This window comes from Notolepis coatsorum (assembly GCF_963971535.1).
Source record: "Notolepis coatsorum genome assembly, chromosome: 3".
Lineage (NCBI taxonomy): Eukaryota > Metazoa > Chordata > Actinopteri > Aulopiformes > Paralepididae > Notolepis > Notolepis coatsorum.
Window position 1 is genome coordinate 141,105,020 of NC_140167.1, and position 16,137 is coordinate 141,121,156.

The 16,137-nt window shown below is 42.1% G+C and overlaps 2 protein-coding genes across 2 annotated transcripts in view; both read left to right on the forward strand.

The window, feature by feature from the left end:
* Positions 1-2,372, forward strand: part of mcm3ap (minichromosome maintenance complex component 3 associated protein) — a 63,560-nt gene extending 61,188 nt beyond the window's left edge. The window contains exon 29 of the mRNA XM_084310640.1: positions 1,569-2,372. Within this exon, the coding sequence (XP_084166766.1) occupies positions 1,569-1,736 (168 nt within the window). The 3' untranslated portion in view covers positions 1,737-2,372. The remainder of the gene's footprint in view (positions 1-1,568) is intronic.
* A 973-nt stretch (positions 2,373-3,345) lies between these two features.
* Positions 3,346-16,137, forward strand: part of lss (lanosterol synthase (2,3-oxidosqualene-lanosterol cyclase)) — a 119,722-nt gene continuing 106,930 nt past the window's right edge. The window contains exons 1-3 of the mRNA XM_084309580.1: positions 3,346-3,479; positions 7,056-7,224; positions 12,117-12,255. Coding sequence (XP_084165706.1) covers positions 3,466-3,479; positions 7,056-7,224; positions 12,117-12,255 — 322 coding nt within the window. The 5' untranslated portion in view covers positions 3,346-3,465. The remainder of the gene's footprint in view (positions 3,480-7,055; positions 7,225-12,116; positions 12,256-16,137) is intronic.

Genomic DNA, 16,137 nt, shown 5'->3' on the forward strand with positions numbered 1-16,137 from the left:
TTAGCATTTGTTTGCATTCAAGATATTTATTTGTCATATGACAGTTACACCGTACAATGAATATCTTACTTTGCTAGTCCACCTTTCACACAAAATCACAAAATATAGACTTAAACAAAAAATGTAATATTAATCAAATGTTTTATGCTGAAATAAAGAATCTTAAAAAAGAGAATTAAAGTAGAAAAATAAGGCATGAGTGACATTGTAACAGTATTGCACATTCAGTTCACAGTGTAGTGGTAGAAAGGATATAAAGTGCACTATGCCTCGTTGCAAATAATGGTAGTGGGGGTGACGGCAGTCAGAGTGTCTGTGTAGCATTCACAGTGGTGGTAATAAGACCATGCTATTGGAAGTGATTCGGAGGCATGAAGCATTATAAACTCTGTTACTAAGCAACATTCATGCTTCACCTAGCACACACTAGCATGCTTAACATTATGGTAACAAATCCTAACATTGTCTACTTCCAGTATCTCAAAAAAAAGAAATTGTGCAAGTGCTTTTCGGAGGGATTGAAATTGCAGTTTGCATCAAATCAGATATACTTGAACTCTCCCTGTATGTAGGAAGGAATACCAGCACTCGCAGAAGACTCACTTTGATCCAGTGAGTTTTGTTAATGTAGCAGACTGATGTTATTCTGTTCATTTGAGCAATTTACCTATCAAGCCCCACCCTCTTTTCTTGACCCTCCAATCACAACTGTTGCTACCCTCGGACAAACTTTGTTTACAGTACAGTATCTGCAAACCAATCGGTCACTGTGCTCAGACTTGGAGTGCATGGCCAGTGGGTCTAATGGTAGCTTAAATTCCACTTGGACTAAGTGTTCATTGTTCAATGACATTGTACATGAACTGACCCACAATTCCAGGCCATTCAGGTGAACTGTTGAGACATGCTGCGTGAAGAGCGGTGACGTTGATGAATCTTTATCATGGCCATAACTACAAGAATGACCAAGAGTATTGGTATTCTTGGAAAAACACGTCACTTGATGAGCACTGAGGTTGCCACTATGTTATATCATTCTATGGTTTACCTATATATCAATTACTGTAATTTAGTTTGGGGTAGTAGTAGTACTCCTCAGACCAAATTTGAGCCCATACCGTCTGCAGAAACGAGCTCTATAATAATCAGCTGTGTACATCAAAGTCATTCTTCTCAGCCTCTATTTCTTAAGTTGGGTATCCTCAATGTTTATCAAGTGAATCATCTCCAGATTTGTTTATTTTGTGTATAGTTCTATAAAAAGATTTTATATTGTTATCTGTCTATCATTTTGCTTCTTGGAGAATGCCACATACAAGGCCCTAGAGGGGTTTTAGGCAATTCTCCTTCACATGTCTTTGTGGATTATATGTAATTGTTATATGTAATTGTTTTTTTCTGTGTAAATAAACAAAACAAATGTTATGTCAAAACATACTATTTTTTATTTTGTCAAATTTTCTCTAGAAATGAACCCCATCCCCTCCCAAATTATGATCTTACATGTGAACTTTTATTTTTATTGAAACTGTGCAATTGCTCTCCGTGGCATTGTCCCAATTTTCCAGGAGGCAGAAGCTGCAGAGCCAGCAGAAGAAGCAGATTGGCCTAAGAGCACACCGGTATCCATGGCCTGGCGACTGAAGGATATCGAACGTCAGATCCTGGCTAGTCAGGAAGAGGAGCTGGCCTGCCGAATGAAGCTGAGCGGCCTGCTGAATATTGTAGATGACTGATCCTGTCTTTTTTATTACAAACAGGGTTCCTACACACATTCTTCATCCAGGTCACCATTAGTTTCCACTACAGCGAACCTTCCTGGTTTCACACATACTATTATATACAAACACTGAACATATACAAACAAACATTGACTGATATTATACTATATATATATATTTAATTATGTAATTTCTGTCTAGACTGACTGGTGCCAGATATATAGTATAATATCTGATAACTTAAACAAAGCATGAACAGAGGTGATCAAACTAACCAATGAGTTGAAAACCCAAACAAAACATTGTAGCAGGTGGCATCATTCCTGCTGTGTGGTCTCATTTCTTCTTATTTTTTTTTATTACTTTTAGTTTTGTTTTGTTTATTTGGACTAATGTAAGAATTCACTAGGATTTCTGAGGCTTGTCGTGTATGAACCTAGAATATGATATGTCCATTTTAAGGTGTTTTTAAAGTCACAATAATAGTTACTTATATTGAGTGCCCTTAATACGTTGTCTGACTTTGGGGTGTAGCTGTCGAAGGACCTACAACTACTAAGAAATGGCTCCGGTTTTGTTGTTGCCAATTTTTCATGTGTATAGGCTGTATGTTCTGTATTTGTGTCGGAGCTTATCCTTGAATAAAACATATTTTGATCTAAATATTTTTTTCCTTTTCTGTGTAGCATTTACTGTATTGTGCATTGGTCGGTTCTGTCGAGTCGGAAATGTATCATGTGACCAAATGGTAAATGCAAGGTAATGGCATTCTGGTGTGCTAGGCAGCAGATTCGGAACAGATTATTTCGGATGATGACGTCTCATGATACTCCATGTTAACAAGAAAGTATATTTGCTCCACAAAAGGTGAAGGGTCAGTGAAACGTCATGATGAATGAATGAAAACTTTGAAAACAGATTGCAGAATGGGTACAATACAGTACAGCTCAATACATACAATTGTTAAGGGGATGCAGACCAGAGAAAGACGTTTGATCAGGGTCCCCCATTTTCAATTCATAGTGACATTTATGACGTACACAACATGCATGACATTTATGGCATAGGGTCATACATGACATACATGTATTTAGTAGTTACATTTGTGACATATACGATATTCAATTCAACTCGTAAACTCTGGTATTATGGAACCTGCCCGTGTTTCCCACTCGTATTTACCATTTGGTTGGCCGTTCGAGTGTAACGGTTTTACAAATTGATGAGGGGCGACCTAACTCATAATTATTCCAGAGTTAATTAAATAGTTGTCACTGACCGCATTCCATTTGTGTTTAACAGTGAGGGCGGAGTTAACTGTTTAAATGGAGTGTAATCTGTCAGCCGGCGGCAGCAAACACGTATTTTTGTAAGCCTGAATGATATTCATCGGTTCTCTTTTATCAAACTCCCTTGTTGTTTGTGTTTGTGTTTGTGTGGCCATGCGGTCGTACGAACTGCGTAGACTCCGCCCACTCGGCGGACCACCAGTCATTATCCTATAGACACGCTGATTGGAGGGTCATCCACCCTGTCCCCGCCCATCTAACTTCTGATTGGAGAGTCGTGTCCCTGCTCATATCTCTCCATTGACAGAACACATCGGAAGGCAGCGCCAGGTTAGCGCTGGGGGAGATCTATGTTGCTGCTGCTGTTTGTCTGTTTTAACTTCTGACACTACATGCATCTACAGGAAGGCGGCGGGTCAGACGAGCAGCTGAGGTAGAAATTAAATCCGCACATCATGACTGAAGGAACGTAAGTATTCTTGTTTTTGTAGTCTAGAATGTGACATTTATACGTGTTTTCCTTCTCTCTCTTGTTGTAACCACACAATTTAGTACACGGATGATTGTGAGATTTAGAGTTTTAAAGCTTTGGTAAACTTGTGATATAAAGATCAAAATCTCGGGACAAAGGTAACTTTGACAGAAACTTCACCCATCGCCATCGGCCACGGTGGTCATTCGATTGTCGGTAGCCACTAGCCAGCCAGTATTTTTAAGAACAGAACGTCAGAAGTGACTACTTACTACTACCAGCCGAAGCCATTATATTAAATATTAAAAAAATATTGTGTTATCGCCTATTGGGGATTAGTAAAGTATTGAAATAATATTGATCCAGTCCACTCCAGTCCCAATAATAGTGCGTCAGGTGTGTGCGCTGTTATAATGTCCCTGCTGTCCGGTCAGCTTGAAGCCTTTTTCCAACGCATCCTTGTTTCCGGGTTCCCGTTTTGCGCTCTGATTGGCCAGGTGATTGATTGAAAACTTTATTAACAGATTGCAGAATGGGTACAATACAGTACAGCTCAATACACACAATTGTTAAGGGGATGCAGACCAGAGAAAGACTTTCGTCTTGTTTACATCAGGGTCCCCAGGTCATGTGACATGAGCGCCAATCGTGGGACGGCAAATTTCTACACTGGTTAAGCTTAGGCACTCTTCGAAGTTGGTTAAGGTAAGAGTTTGTCTTAGAGCGTGACGGCAAGTTCTTTCGCCGGTTATGGGCAAACACGCTATTGGGCGCACATGTCACATGACCTGGCCAATCAGAGCGCCAAACGGGAATCCGGAAACGCGGATGCGTTGTAAAAAGGCTACACGCGTCCAGTCAGCGTGTATATTTTCCCCAATGGAGTTTCACTTCCGCGTTCGGTTTGCGCGATCTGATTGGCCACTGACGTTTTTTTCAGCGCCAATCGCGTTACTCCTAACAATCGCGCCAGCAGGCTGTTACCCTAACCAACTAATCCTAACCCTAACCTTAACCCTAACCTTAACCAACTTCGAAAGAGTCGCCAAGCTTAACCAGTTTGTTAGGAGTAACGCGATTGGCGCTGAGAGAAACGTCAGTGGCAAATCAGATCGCGCAAACCGAACGCGGAAGTGAAACTCCGTTGGGGAAAATATACAGGCGTCCGGTCAGCATAAAGATTTTTCCCAACCCACTTTCAGTTCCGCGTTCGGGTTCCGCGATCTTATTGGCCACTGACGTTTCTCTCAGCGGCAATCGCGTTACGCCTAGTTCTGCCTCTAACAGCCTGCTAGTATACTGGTTAAGCTTGGCGACTCTTTCGAAGTCGCTCTCTTTCGAAGTTGGTTAACATTCCCTGCCACGCTTCTATCCATCAATGTAGGCTCACTGCCACCAGTCTAAGCCTATGGAGATGTTCACCTTCTTTGCAGGGCTCTAACTTTTTAAATTGTATTGCTAAATTGACATTACTATGGCCCATTCAACATCGATTATCTATCGTTCAGGATGTAGGGACGTTATACTTTTTCATTCATAGATTCTTCCAAAAATACCTTCTAGAATATATTTTTTGATTTGATTTGATATTTTTTATTTTCGTGTCTTACATACAGATGTATGCCCAGCCCATATGGGCTTACAAGACACATAACAATAAGTATATAATAATATACTTTACCAATTACTTAACAAATGACATAGACCAAGATGGCCATAAAAAAATACAAGAAAATACAATAAAACGTAATATAACACAAGCTGTACTCAATGTAAATAAACAGAAAAACAAGGTGAATTCAAATACAATTATATAGGATACAGTGTGTTTTGTCTCAGGTGCCATGCCTTCTCCAAAAATCCTGCAAAACCGAATATGTCCTCCACAAAAAAACAACTCAACATACAACTCTCAGACTGCCAAAACAAATCTGGGTTTACAATTTGAATTTTCTCAAATAAAGCCCTCCTCAAAGTGGTGTACAAAGGGCAATAAAAAACAAAATGATATTCATCCTCCACCACTCCCAGATCACACAGAACACACAACCGCTCCTCCTCAGGTTTACCCTGGAATCTACCCACTTCCACCGCCAATGGCAGGGTGCCAGACCTCAACTGGGCACACAGAGACCTCCGTCTTCTCTTTAAGTTTAACATTACATAAGGTTCAGTAAAATACTCATTTTTAATTGCAACATATTTTCTAAGTTTAGGTTTTTTCAAAATCTCCACCTTCCACTTATCCTGATGGATTGTTGATAATTTTGTTTTAATTATGTGAACCTTACACTGCAAATTGTTCATAAAAATCATACTCAAGTCAGTAGAAGAAAAAATCATGGACATCTCTCTTGACCAGGGATGACCGTGTGCTCTGTCCCAATTAAAAATCTTTTTTGTCACCCTGCCATTTGGCAGCTGGACCAGGCGGTTCCATAACCTCACCATTTCACCTTTTTGCTTGACCAAGCAAGAGTCCCACCCCATGTCCCCTTCTATAGCCCCTTTTGGTGTGTATTTATGGACTCCTAAAAAGTATCTTATGGCCTGGTTCTGGATCGCATTACATTCAGGTGCATCATCAAAACCCCATACTCCAGCAGCATAAAATAAAACAGAACCCACCATTGAATCAAATAATTGTGTAAATGTTGAAAACCCAAGGTCAGTGCACACTTTCATTTTACTCAACACGCCCCCTAGCGCCCTTCCTGCTGACTCAGACATTATTTTCCTTCCTTCTATGAAGCACATGTACTCATTAAAGGTGAAACCAAGATATTTATAAGAATGTGTAAATCAGGGGCGTTGGTCCAAATTGAAACTTATGGCTACTCTGCTGTTCGTGTTTTTCCCTGAAGTGCATAATCTGTGTTTTTTCACTGTTAATCGCAAGTCTCCATTTCATGCACCAAGAACTCATAATATTCAACATGTTTTGTAAATTTGCTTCATTTTCTGCAAACAAAACAATATCATCAGCGTACAATAAAATACTTAGGATTATATTATCTATTGGATAATAGATATTGAATATAAGTATGTTTTTATCGTTTTCCGCAGTAATTCATAGAACGTGAGTTATAGGCATAAACGCATATATAGATGATCAATTGTCGTCTATTCCCTAGACCCGCTATATTAAAAAAATTCAACTGTACATGATCGTATACGTTATGATTCATCATGCGCGGATGAAAGGGGGGGGGGGGGTCGTTTATAATTCCGTGATCGTCAGTAAATGCTTTATGTAGTATGGGTGATATATTGGCAGAATTAGCATGGCCAGCAAACACGTCGTAAGCCGTTTTTGGCGGTCAATGTGTTAAGGTTAGAGCAGGGCGATAGACCACCGACAAACTCTAACCTTAACTAACTTCGAAAGAGAGCCACTTCGAATGTCGCCAAGCTTAACCAGTATACTAGCAGGCTGTTAGAGGCAGAACTAGGCGTAACGCGATTGACGCTGAGAGAACAGTCAGTGGCAAATCAGATCGCGGAACCCGAACGCGGAACTGAAAGTGGGTTGGGAAAAATCTTTATGCGTCCGGTCACCTACTGCTCTACTAGGCACCTACGGAGGCGAGGTGGCCCCTACAAGACGGAGCCAGCCACAGACCTGTCCCGCTGGAGGCTGAGTAATGTCGAGGGCAGACAGACCTGGCGCTATGTGGAGGACCAAGACGTTCCTGACAGGGAACAGACCATGTTTGAAGCCCATTCACTAGGCTTGGATACGGTAAGCAATGCATCCTTGTCAGTGATGGGGGGGAAAATATACCAAGCTCAAGTAAAAGTAGATAATGTCCTGATAAAATAGTATGCAGATATAAGTTCCTTAATTTCTACTTAAAAGGCCAAATCAGAGATTTCAAATGTAAACAAATGAGTAGCCCCACCACCAAGCCCCATTACCAACACCAAGCACAGGTCGGCAATAGGCGGCCCGCGGGCCGAAATTGGCCCGCCAGCAATAATATCTGGCCCCTCAAATTATAAAAAAATATATATATACAAATTCTTTTTCTTTTTTAAATCAGACCAACTAGGCTAGGCTATATGTTAGCTATAATGTCCAAATAGACACCACCACCACCTAAAGAATGTTTATTATACTTTGTTTTATCCATGTTGAGAGTGAATAACAGGTAGGCAGCGAGGAGCAATAGTAGCGCTTGCTCAACATGAAAAAAGTCGATGGAGAGCGCCTGGTGCTGAAATAACAAACAAGCAGTGTGGTGTGAAATTAAAACACCAGTTCAGTAAGTCATTCAAACTTTATCTTTACTTATATATGACTGTGACGGCACCACACATGTGAACAGTAACAATGCAATTAAACTGAAGTCAAATCAGAGCAAAAAAAAGCTGAATCCGCTTCAAGAAGAAGATATTAGGTATATAAGGAATATAAGGAACGAGACATTTATTAACTAAATAAAAAATACAATTTGGCTTTTAACCCTCTAAAGCCGGGCACAACACTAGACATGTTTTGTAAAACCTTAAATATCTTTGGATTTGTTTGTGATAAAGACTTGCTTTATTGTATCGGCATCGATTGTCATCTCAAAATGTTGTGTATCTCTCCGAGAATGCGTGGATGTAAAGCATAGAATCTTTAAATATCTAGATTGGTTGTTTTCTCTGGACTGCATCTAATCCGCTGTATCTATCCATTTATCATATATCTATGTCTGTCACTATAGCCAATGGAAATGCTAGAAATGGTCACGTGGACTGGGAGAACCAATGGAAAATTCCTATTGTTTCTCAATAGTCCAGTGCACTCCACAGAAAGGGCCGTCAGATAGACGCATTGGTTGCGTGTAATGTAAGATAGACCGATAAGAGAGAGGCGATTGTCTCTGGTTTTATAATAAAATGGCAAAAAGACAAAGGTATCAGTGCAAATGTGTATGTCGTTTACAGTTTATTATGCAACCTATGCAGCTCGTTTATTTTGTCCATTCTCTGCCTCTGCCACAAATGTATGTCTTAGTTATAAGGTGGTCTGTCACAGAGTTAAAATGTTTTCACTATCAATATATTAAATTAGCCATTGTTTTTGTTTCCGGCCCCCCATACAATGGCTTGGAAAAAATTTGGCCCTCGGCCAAACTTAATTGCCTACCCCCACACCAAGGGGTGACATTATGTTTGAATGCTCACTTCCAGGCTTCAAGCTTGTGGAAAGCTGCTAGTTTAATGGGTAATACATACTCCAGTTTAATCACCTGTATATTGCTATTGCACTCTCTGGTTAGATGCCAACTTATTATCTTTGTACTGTACTTGTGCTGTAAAATGACAATACATTTGCATCTAATTTAAGAGCAATTGCACGATGACAAATACGCATGATGACAAATACACACTTTACAAATAAACTGTCTATTAGGGATTAAGAAAACGTAGACTATCCATAGACAATTAATGAGATTCTGAATGTATGAGGCCATAACATCTTTGTGTGAGATACACCCAAATAAGGTTTATATTCTAGCTTTGCTAGAAGGTCTGAAGCTGAATTAAAACCTAATTTGGGTGTAAAGGCCAAGATGTCTACATGGGTTGCCCAGACGGCCAGTTACATTTTTGGCCAGCTGCTCGTACAGTAGGTCTCGCCACAGCTTTAAGCACTCGTGTTTAGTGAAGCATCAGCGCCACTTTGACATTCGAGTATAACGGTTGCTTAATAGTGTGTGTTACTGGGTGTGAACTGAAGCAGCTGGCATTTCTAGAAAAAGATTTAGTTGTTGTAAATGGACTGCATTTATATAGCGCCTTTATCCAAAGCACTTTACAACTTATGCCTCACATTGTAGTGGTGGTCAGCCCAATATAATCAAATGTAAAACAAATTATAATTGTGCTTTGGGCGCCAGACAGGATAAACCTGTCAACAAATTAAATAAGCAAAATAAAGCGTACTGTCCAATACCGGTTAACTCTAGTAACCTCCACTACAAAAAAATTGCTTGTGATAAGGGTTTGAACAAGAGGCGGGCAAACAGTAGTTAGTGAAATTAATTATATACTGTATTCAATAACACACAAAAACAAGTGCAAAACGGCAATAAGTAAAACAAAAAAAAATGTCGTGTGTGTTGTAGCAGCAGCAGGCTGGGGGTAGGCTGAAGTGGTGGCTGAGGAGAGCTTGGAGATGTGTAGGGGAAGCTGGGAGAACAGGGACAATGGAGATCTTTAGTGAATTACAAGGTGGTCAAGTTCGGGATAGTTAGGGGTTTGAAGAGACAGTTCAGTGAAGAAGTTAACTTGCCATCACTGGTGTCCTCTCTTTACAAGTGATACAGAGGTCTCTGATCGGCCATGTTATGTGCCACAGGATACATGAGTCAGTCAACGTTTCCTCCAAATCGTCTTGCTCTTTGTTTTTTTTTTTTACTTGCGCTTTCGGCTCCGTATTTCCCTTTGCTCTCACTTCACTCTTCTCTCTTGCTCTGCTTCCTGGCTCTGCTTCCTGGCTCTGCTCCACTTGCTCTGCTTCCTGGCTCTGCTCCACTTGCTCTGCTTCCTGGCTCTGCTCCACTTGCTCTGCTTCCTGGCTCTGCTTCCTGGCTCTGCTTCCTGGCTCTGCTCCACTGGCTCTGCTTCCTGGCTCTGCTCCACTTGCTCTGCTTCCTGGCTCTGCTCCACTTGCTCTGCTTCCTGGCTCTGCTCCACTTGCTCTGCTTCCTGGCTCTGCTTCCTGGCTCTGCTTCCTGGCTCTGCTCCACTTGCTCTGCTTCCTGGCTCTGCTCCACTTGCTCTGCTTCCTGGCTCTGCTCCACTTGCTCTGCTTCCTGGCTCTGCTCTGCTTCCTGGCTCTGCTTCCTGGCTCTGCTCCACTTGATCTGCTTCCTGGCTCTGCTCCACTTGATCTGCTTCCTGGCTCTGCTCCACTTGCTCTGCTTCCTGGCTCTGCTTCCTGGCTCTGCTCCACTTGCTCTGCTTCCTGGCTCTGCTTCCTGGCTCTGCTCCACTTGATCTGCTTCCTGGCTCGCGCGATTTTTCCCCCGTAGCCTATGTTTGCGAAGACGCTCTCTGATTGGCTAGCCGCGTACAGCGAAGACCCTCTGATTGGTTTAGCGCCGAAGGGTCTCTTCCGCCTAACCTTAACTCTAACCATAACCTTAACCCTAACCATAACCCACTTCGAAAGAGGGCCAAAGCATAACTACTTTGAAGCAGAGAATATATATGTACAAGGCGGAAGAGACCCTTCGGCGCTAAACCAATCAGAGAGGGTCTTCGCTGTACGCGGCTAGCCAATCAGAGAGCGTCTTCGCAAACATAGGCTAGGAAAAAAATCACGCTCCTGGCTCTGCGTCCTGGCTCTGCTTCCTGGCTCTGCTTCCTGGCTCTGCGTCCTGGCTCTGCTTCCTGGCTCTGCTTCCTGGCTCTGCTTCCTGGCTCTGCGTCCTGGCTCTGCGTCCTGGCTCTGCTTCCTGGCTCTGCTTCCTGGCTCTGCTTCCTGGCTCTGCTTCCTGGCTCTGCGTCCTGGCTCTGCTTCCTGGCTCTGCGTCCTGGCTCTGCTCCACTTCACTCTCCACAATAAACTCAGCTGAGCCCTAGATGGCAATTAGACTGCCTGTTTCAAAGGGGCAGTAATGGAGGCGCTATTATGGTCTACTCGGATTAATAACATGGTTACCAGGATGAGTAGAAACATCTCCATAATTAGAAGAAATGCTTGCCTCCTAACGAATACAACAATTAAAATGGTAGTACAATCTTTAGTCTTGTCTCATCTTGACTACTGCCCAGCAATTTGGTCTAGCACGTCAAAGCAAGAGCTTAGTAAACTCCAGCTCACTCAAAATAGAGCTGCAGGACTCACTATTCACTGCTCTATACGGAATAGTGTGGAGGGAATGCATGCTAGACTGTCGTGGACGAGAGACTAGCATGCAGTTTGATTAGGTTTTTAAAGAACATTTGTACCTTAGGTAAACCCACTCAATTGTATTCTATGCTTTTATCCACCAATGATAGACATGACCATAATACCAGATATGCTTCAAGTAGTCGCTTTACCCTACCTCTACCTAGAACCAATGCTCTAAAGAAAACTGCAATGTATAGAGCCATAACATATTGGAATAGGATCCCATTACATATCATACGGACGGAAAACAAGGACAGTTCAAAATAAACTTAAAGGAGCCATAATCCGGAAGGAAATCAATATATGTCATGCATGAGTGTAGCTGCAGCCATGTTATCCAAACTTATTCCGTTTACTTTGTGTTCTTTTTAAAGGTATGGTGAAATGGATTCACCTATGACCTTTTGTTTTATTTTCTATTGATTATGTATGTGATAATATATGACTGATTTACACTGAATGTTTCATATTTGTATGTGTATATCTGTGAGGACCCCAGGAAGAATAGTCAACACGTTGATGATGACTAATGCGGATCCTAATACACATTAACAGTGCCAATAGGCCACTCTGATACAGTGCCAACCTGCTCATTGGGAGCATTTTCAGTCACATTGACCTTCAGACACATTCAACATTCGACAGCCTAAGATCATGTATTTGTTTTATAAACTAAAAGTAAATCGCCTAGCTTCTTCTTGCCATTGTGTCTTCCAACTGAATGCGATCCTCCTCCTCAGAGTCAGTACCTGCCCGGCTCCTCCTCCGCCCACACAGCCGTGGACGCGGCCCTGAAGGGAATGCACTTCTACAGTCCCCTCCAGGCTGAGGACGGACACTGGGCAGGGGACTATGGTGGACCTCTATTCCTGTTGCCAGGTAACCCTCTTCATCATTCCCCAATAGATTGACTTGTCATAGCTGGGTAAATACGGGTGTCACCATAAATACAGAATAATGGGACTATCTATGAATTATTCTATATCTATGGTTACACCTTTGCGCACCCATTTATGACAAGTCAAAATGGCTGCTGTGAAAAGGGCCTATAGCAGTGTTTCTCAACTGGAGGGGTCATCAAAACAAAGCAGGCTATTCCCAGTCCTCACTCCACAATGGTGGAACGAACTCCCCACCACAGTCGGGACAGCCGAAACCCGGACAATTTTCCGCCGTCGACTAAGAAAACACCTCTTCAAACAAACTATCTAAAATAATATCTGAATAAAATGTTTAAAAAAATTAAAAAAAATTGGGCGGCTACGTGGCGCAGTGGGCAAGGCGCTCGCAACGAATGTCGGCGACTGGACTCGAACAGGATGCCTCCTGTTCGAGCCCCGCTCTCCACATTGCTTTCAGTTTAGCTGGTCGTTCACAGTAATACACATTGGCCATATTACGGGGAGGGAAACTGAAGGGTGGGGATCGGGCGTTGTGGACAGCGACTCCTACAGGTCGGTTGGTGCGCCTGCGCAGTAGAATCAAGAAGCGACGGGGGCGGGGCCCCTCCAAAGCCCAGACCCCCGACGCTGAAAGATCGAGCCGTGCAGGCGAAAAGATGCGACGGCTGTTACTTCGAGTATCGGAGGGGACTCGTGCTATGTATGACTTAGTCCACATTGCAGCCGGCTTGTGGGAGGCAAGAAACAACGTTCGAAGACAGGGGAGGATTGAATTGGACGATATGAAAATTGGGATGGGAGAAAAATGGGAGAAAAAGTGGATTAAAAAAAAAAAATTATCTTTTCCCCCCTCCTTTTTCCTCCGTTTTTCTCCCATCCCAATGTTAGTCGTTATGCCAATTCCCAATCCCCTTCCTGGTCGCTGTGCACCTACCCCCTACGGTCGGTCTGGGAGAGTGGAGGCTATCACATGCTTCCTCCGACACATGTGTAGCCAATCAACCGCTTCTTTTCACCTGGCAGCGCGGACTCTCACTGAGAGGGTGTAACGTGTGGAAGGATCACACTACCCCCCCTTAGATCCTTTCCTCGCTGAGCAGGCGCCCCGACCGAACTGTAGGAGTCGCTGTTTACAACGACCAGGACCCACCCACCAGCTTTCCCACCCCTAACACTGCCAATTGTGTTAGTATGAACGACCAGCCAAGCTGGTAGCAATGCCGGGAGCTGGGCTCGAACCCAGCATCTCCTGTACTAGTGGCGAGCGCCTTGCCCACTGCCACTTAGCCGCCCTGAATAAAATGTTTTAAATAAATGATGTACCTATTCTATTCTATACTATTCTTTTACTACTACCTATCTTGCTAATTATGTCTATACTACTATGCATCTCAAGCTTGATATTATTTGATGAACAATGCCACTGACCCTTAGCTGCCAGAGATGAACCCTCCTGGTGACTTGTTGTTCACAATCTGTAAATTGCTTTGGATAAAGGGTCGGCTAAATTACTAAATTGTAAATTGGAGGGTCACCAAATTTTCTATATGGGTCACAGACATAGAACAACTAGTAACAACTAAACTACGTGTTACTGGTGCGACATTAGCGGACAGACGTTAACAGACGTGCGTTACTGGCACAACAATGACATACACAACATACGGATATACAGATATAAGAATCTAATCTATCTAATCTAATCAGTGGTAATGAAATGCTAGTCTTTTTTTTTTTTTTTTTCTTTTATTATTGCAAAACAAAAATTATTAAAAGTCAGTACTCAACACATAATGCATAATGAAACTAACAGTCAAGGTGGTTAAAATTACATGCAAGTACAGAAACAAGACAAAAAAAAAAGTCTATAATAATATTTTAACCGTATACAGTGTATATCCAGCGAAATTAACAATTATACAAATGCTTATATAGGACATACCCCTAATACCTATTTTCTAAAACCCTACACACATATGCTCCAGCTCGAACCCCCCCCTCCCGGACCCCTCCTTGGATAGTACCTCCATTATCCCTCACTCCTAACCAGACACTACCATTATAAGCTAGCTTTTATTCTCTCCACCACTTCTACCCACATTGACATTTTGGATTCGTTGAGACCCAGAATTCTTGCTGTAGATATTTCTTGATATATCACATCGAGATATGTAAGAGACCAAACTTTCCGGCACATTTTTTCCGGTTGAAACCAGCGTGATGCGATCAGTTTTTTAGCTACTGTGATACCCGATAAGACCAATCTCTTTAGCTGTGGATTTACAAAAACATAATTTAAAAGCAATACAGAGGGGTGTACTGGTATATTCCAAGATACGAGTTTTGATAATTGATGGGTCACATCTTTCCAGAATGCCTTAACTGGTGGGCAGTCCCAATACATGTGCATAAATGTCCCTTCGTCTCCATTTGTACATTGGGAGCATTTTGAGTCCTGTTTCAGGCCCATTCTGTTCAGTCTTATAGGAGTCAAGTATGTCCTGTGAATATAGTTAAGATTGCTTTGTTGATGGTCCGGGTTCCTTGATGTAAGACGGACATTTGCCCATGCTTCTTGCCAATCAAAGTCACTTTCCAGGTCTGGAATATCCCTCCTCCAGACAGTGTCTAGTTGAAGGGTTTCATACGAGGACGTTAGTAATTGTCAATTTATTATCAATTACTAATTGATAATAAAAACCTGATACAAAACCTCCCAATGTTTCTCTTTCATAGAAAAATTTGTGGTATCTGTGGTGTTCAACTGGTATGTGTAATGGAACACCGTGAGACTTCAAACATAGGCGTAACTGTATGTAAAAAAGCCATGTGGACTCGGTGAGGTTAAACTTTGTGCATATTTCTCCATAACTACAGAAGCCCTGGTTATTAAAAATATCCCCTAATGAGTGTATGCCTTGCTCTTCCCATATAGGGAATCTTATAGGACGTTTTCCCATTAAGAGTGCATTGTTATTGAATATGGGAGTGTGATTATGCCATTTTTGAGGGTTAGGATATTTTTTTTGTGTTTCCCGCCATGTTCGGATTGCATGGGTAATTATGGGGCCAAATTTCCACTCACAGTGCTTGATTGGAAGTTTAGTGTGTGCTATGTCCTTCAGTCTCTGTGGGGCTACTATGTTTTCTTCCAATTCTCTCCAAGATACCAAAGCCTGGGGATCAAACCATATTGTCAATGGTCTTAATGTGAAAGCCTTAAAATATTGTAAAAAATCTGGAACTGCCATGCCACCGTCTGCTTTATTTCTCTGTGCGGTGGATCTTTTTATGCAAGGTGGTTTGTTATTCCAAATAAATTTGTATGTGGAGGAGTGTAATCTTTTCCAGTAGCCCTCTGGAGGGGGTAACGGTAGCATTGAGCTGATGAAGTTGATTCTTGGTAATACATCCATCTTAACTATTGATACCCTTGCCTGTACTGAGTTTTTAAGTTTTGCCCACCTGTCCAGGTCGTCTTTGATTTTGTTCTGTATTTTTGTGTAATTGTGCTTCACCGTTTGTCTTATGGTGGGAAATATTTCCACACCCAAGCATCTAAAATGTTTTACCATGGGTATCGCACCTGGGAGGGTTGTGTCTTTTTTTGCATGGATGTTAAGTGGAAGGAAAGCCGACTTCGGCCAATTTATTTTAAATCCCGATAAATCACCAAAGTTCTCTATCAACTTGAGTAGATGAGGCAATGTGGTGTTGGGGCTTTGCATGAACAATATTACGTCGTCCGCATATAAACAAATTTTATGTTGTGTGCCCTTGATTACGATTGGTTGGGATTGTCTTATATATTGTGCTAAAGGCTCTAATGATAGATCGAATAGTCCGGGACTAAGAGGGC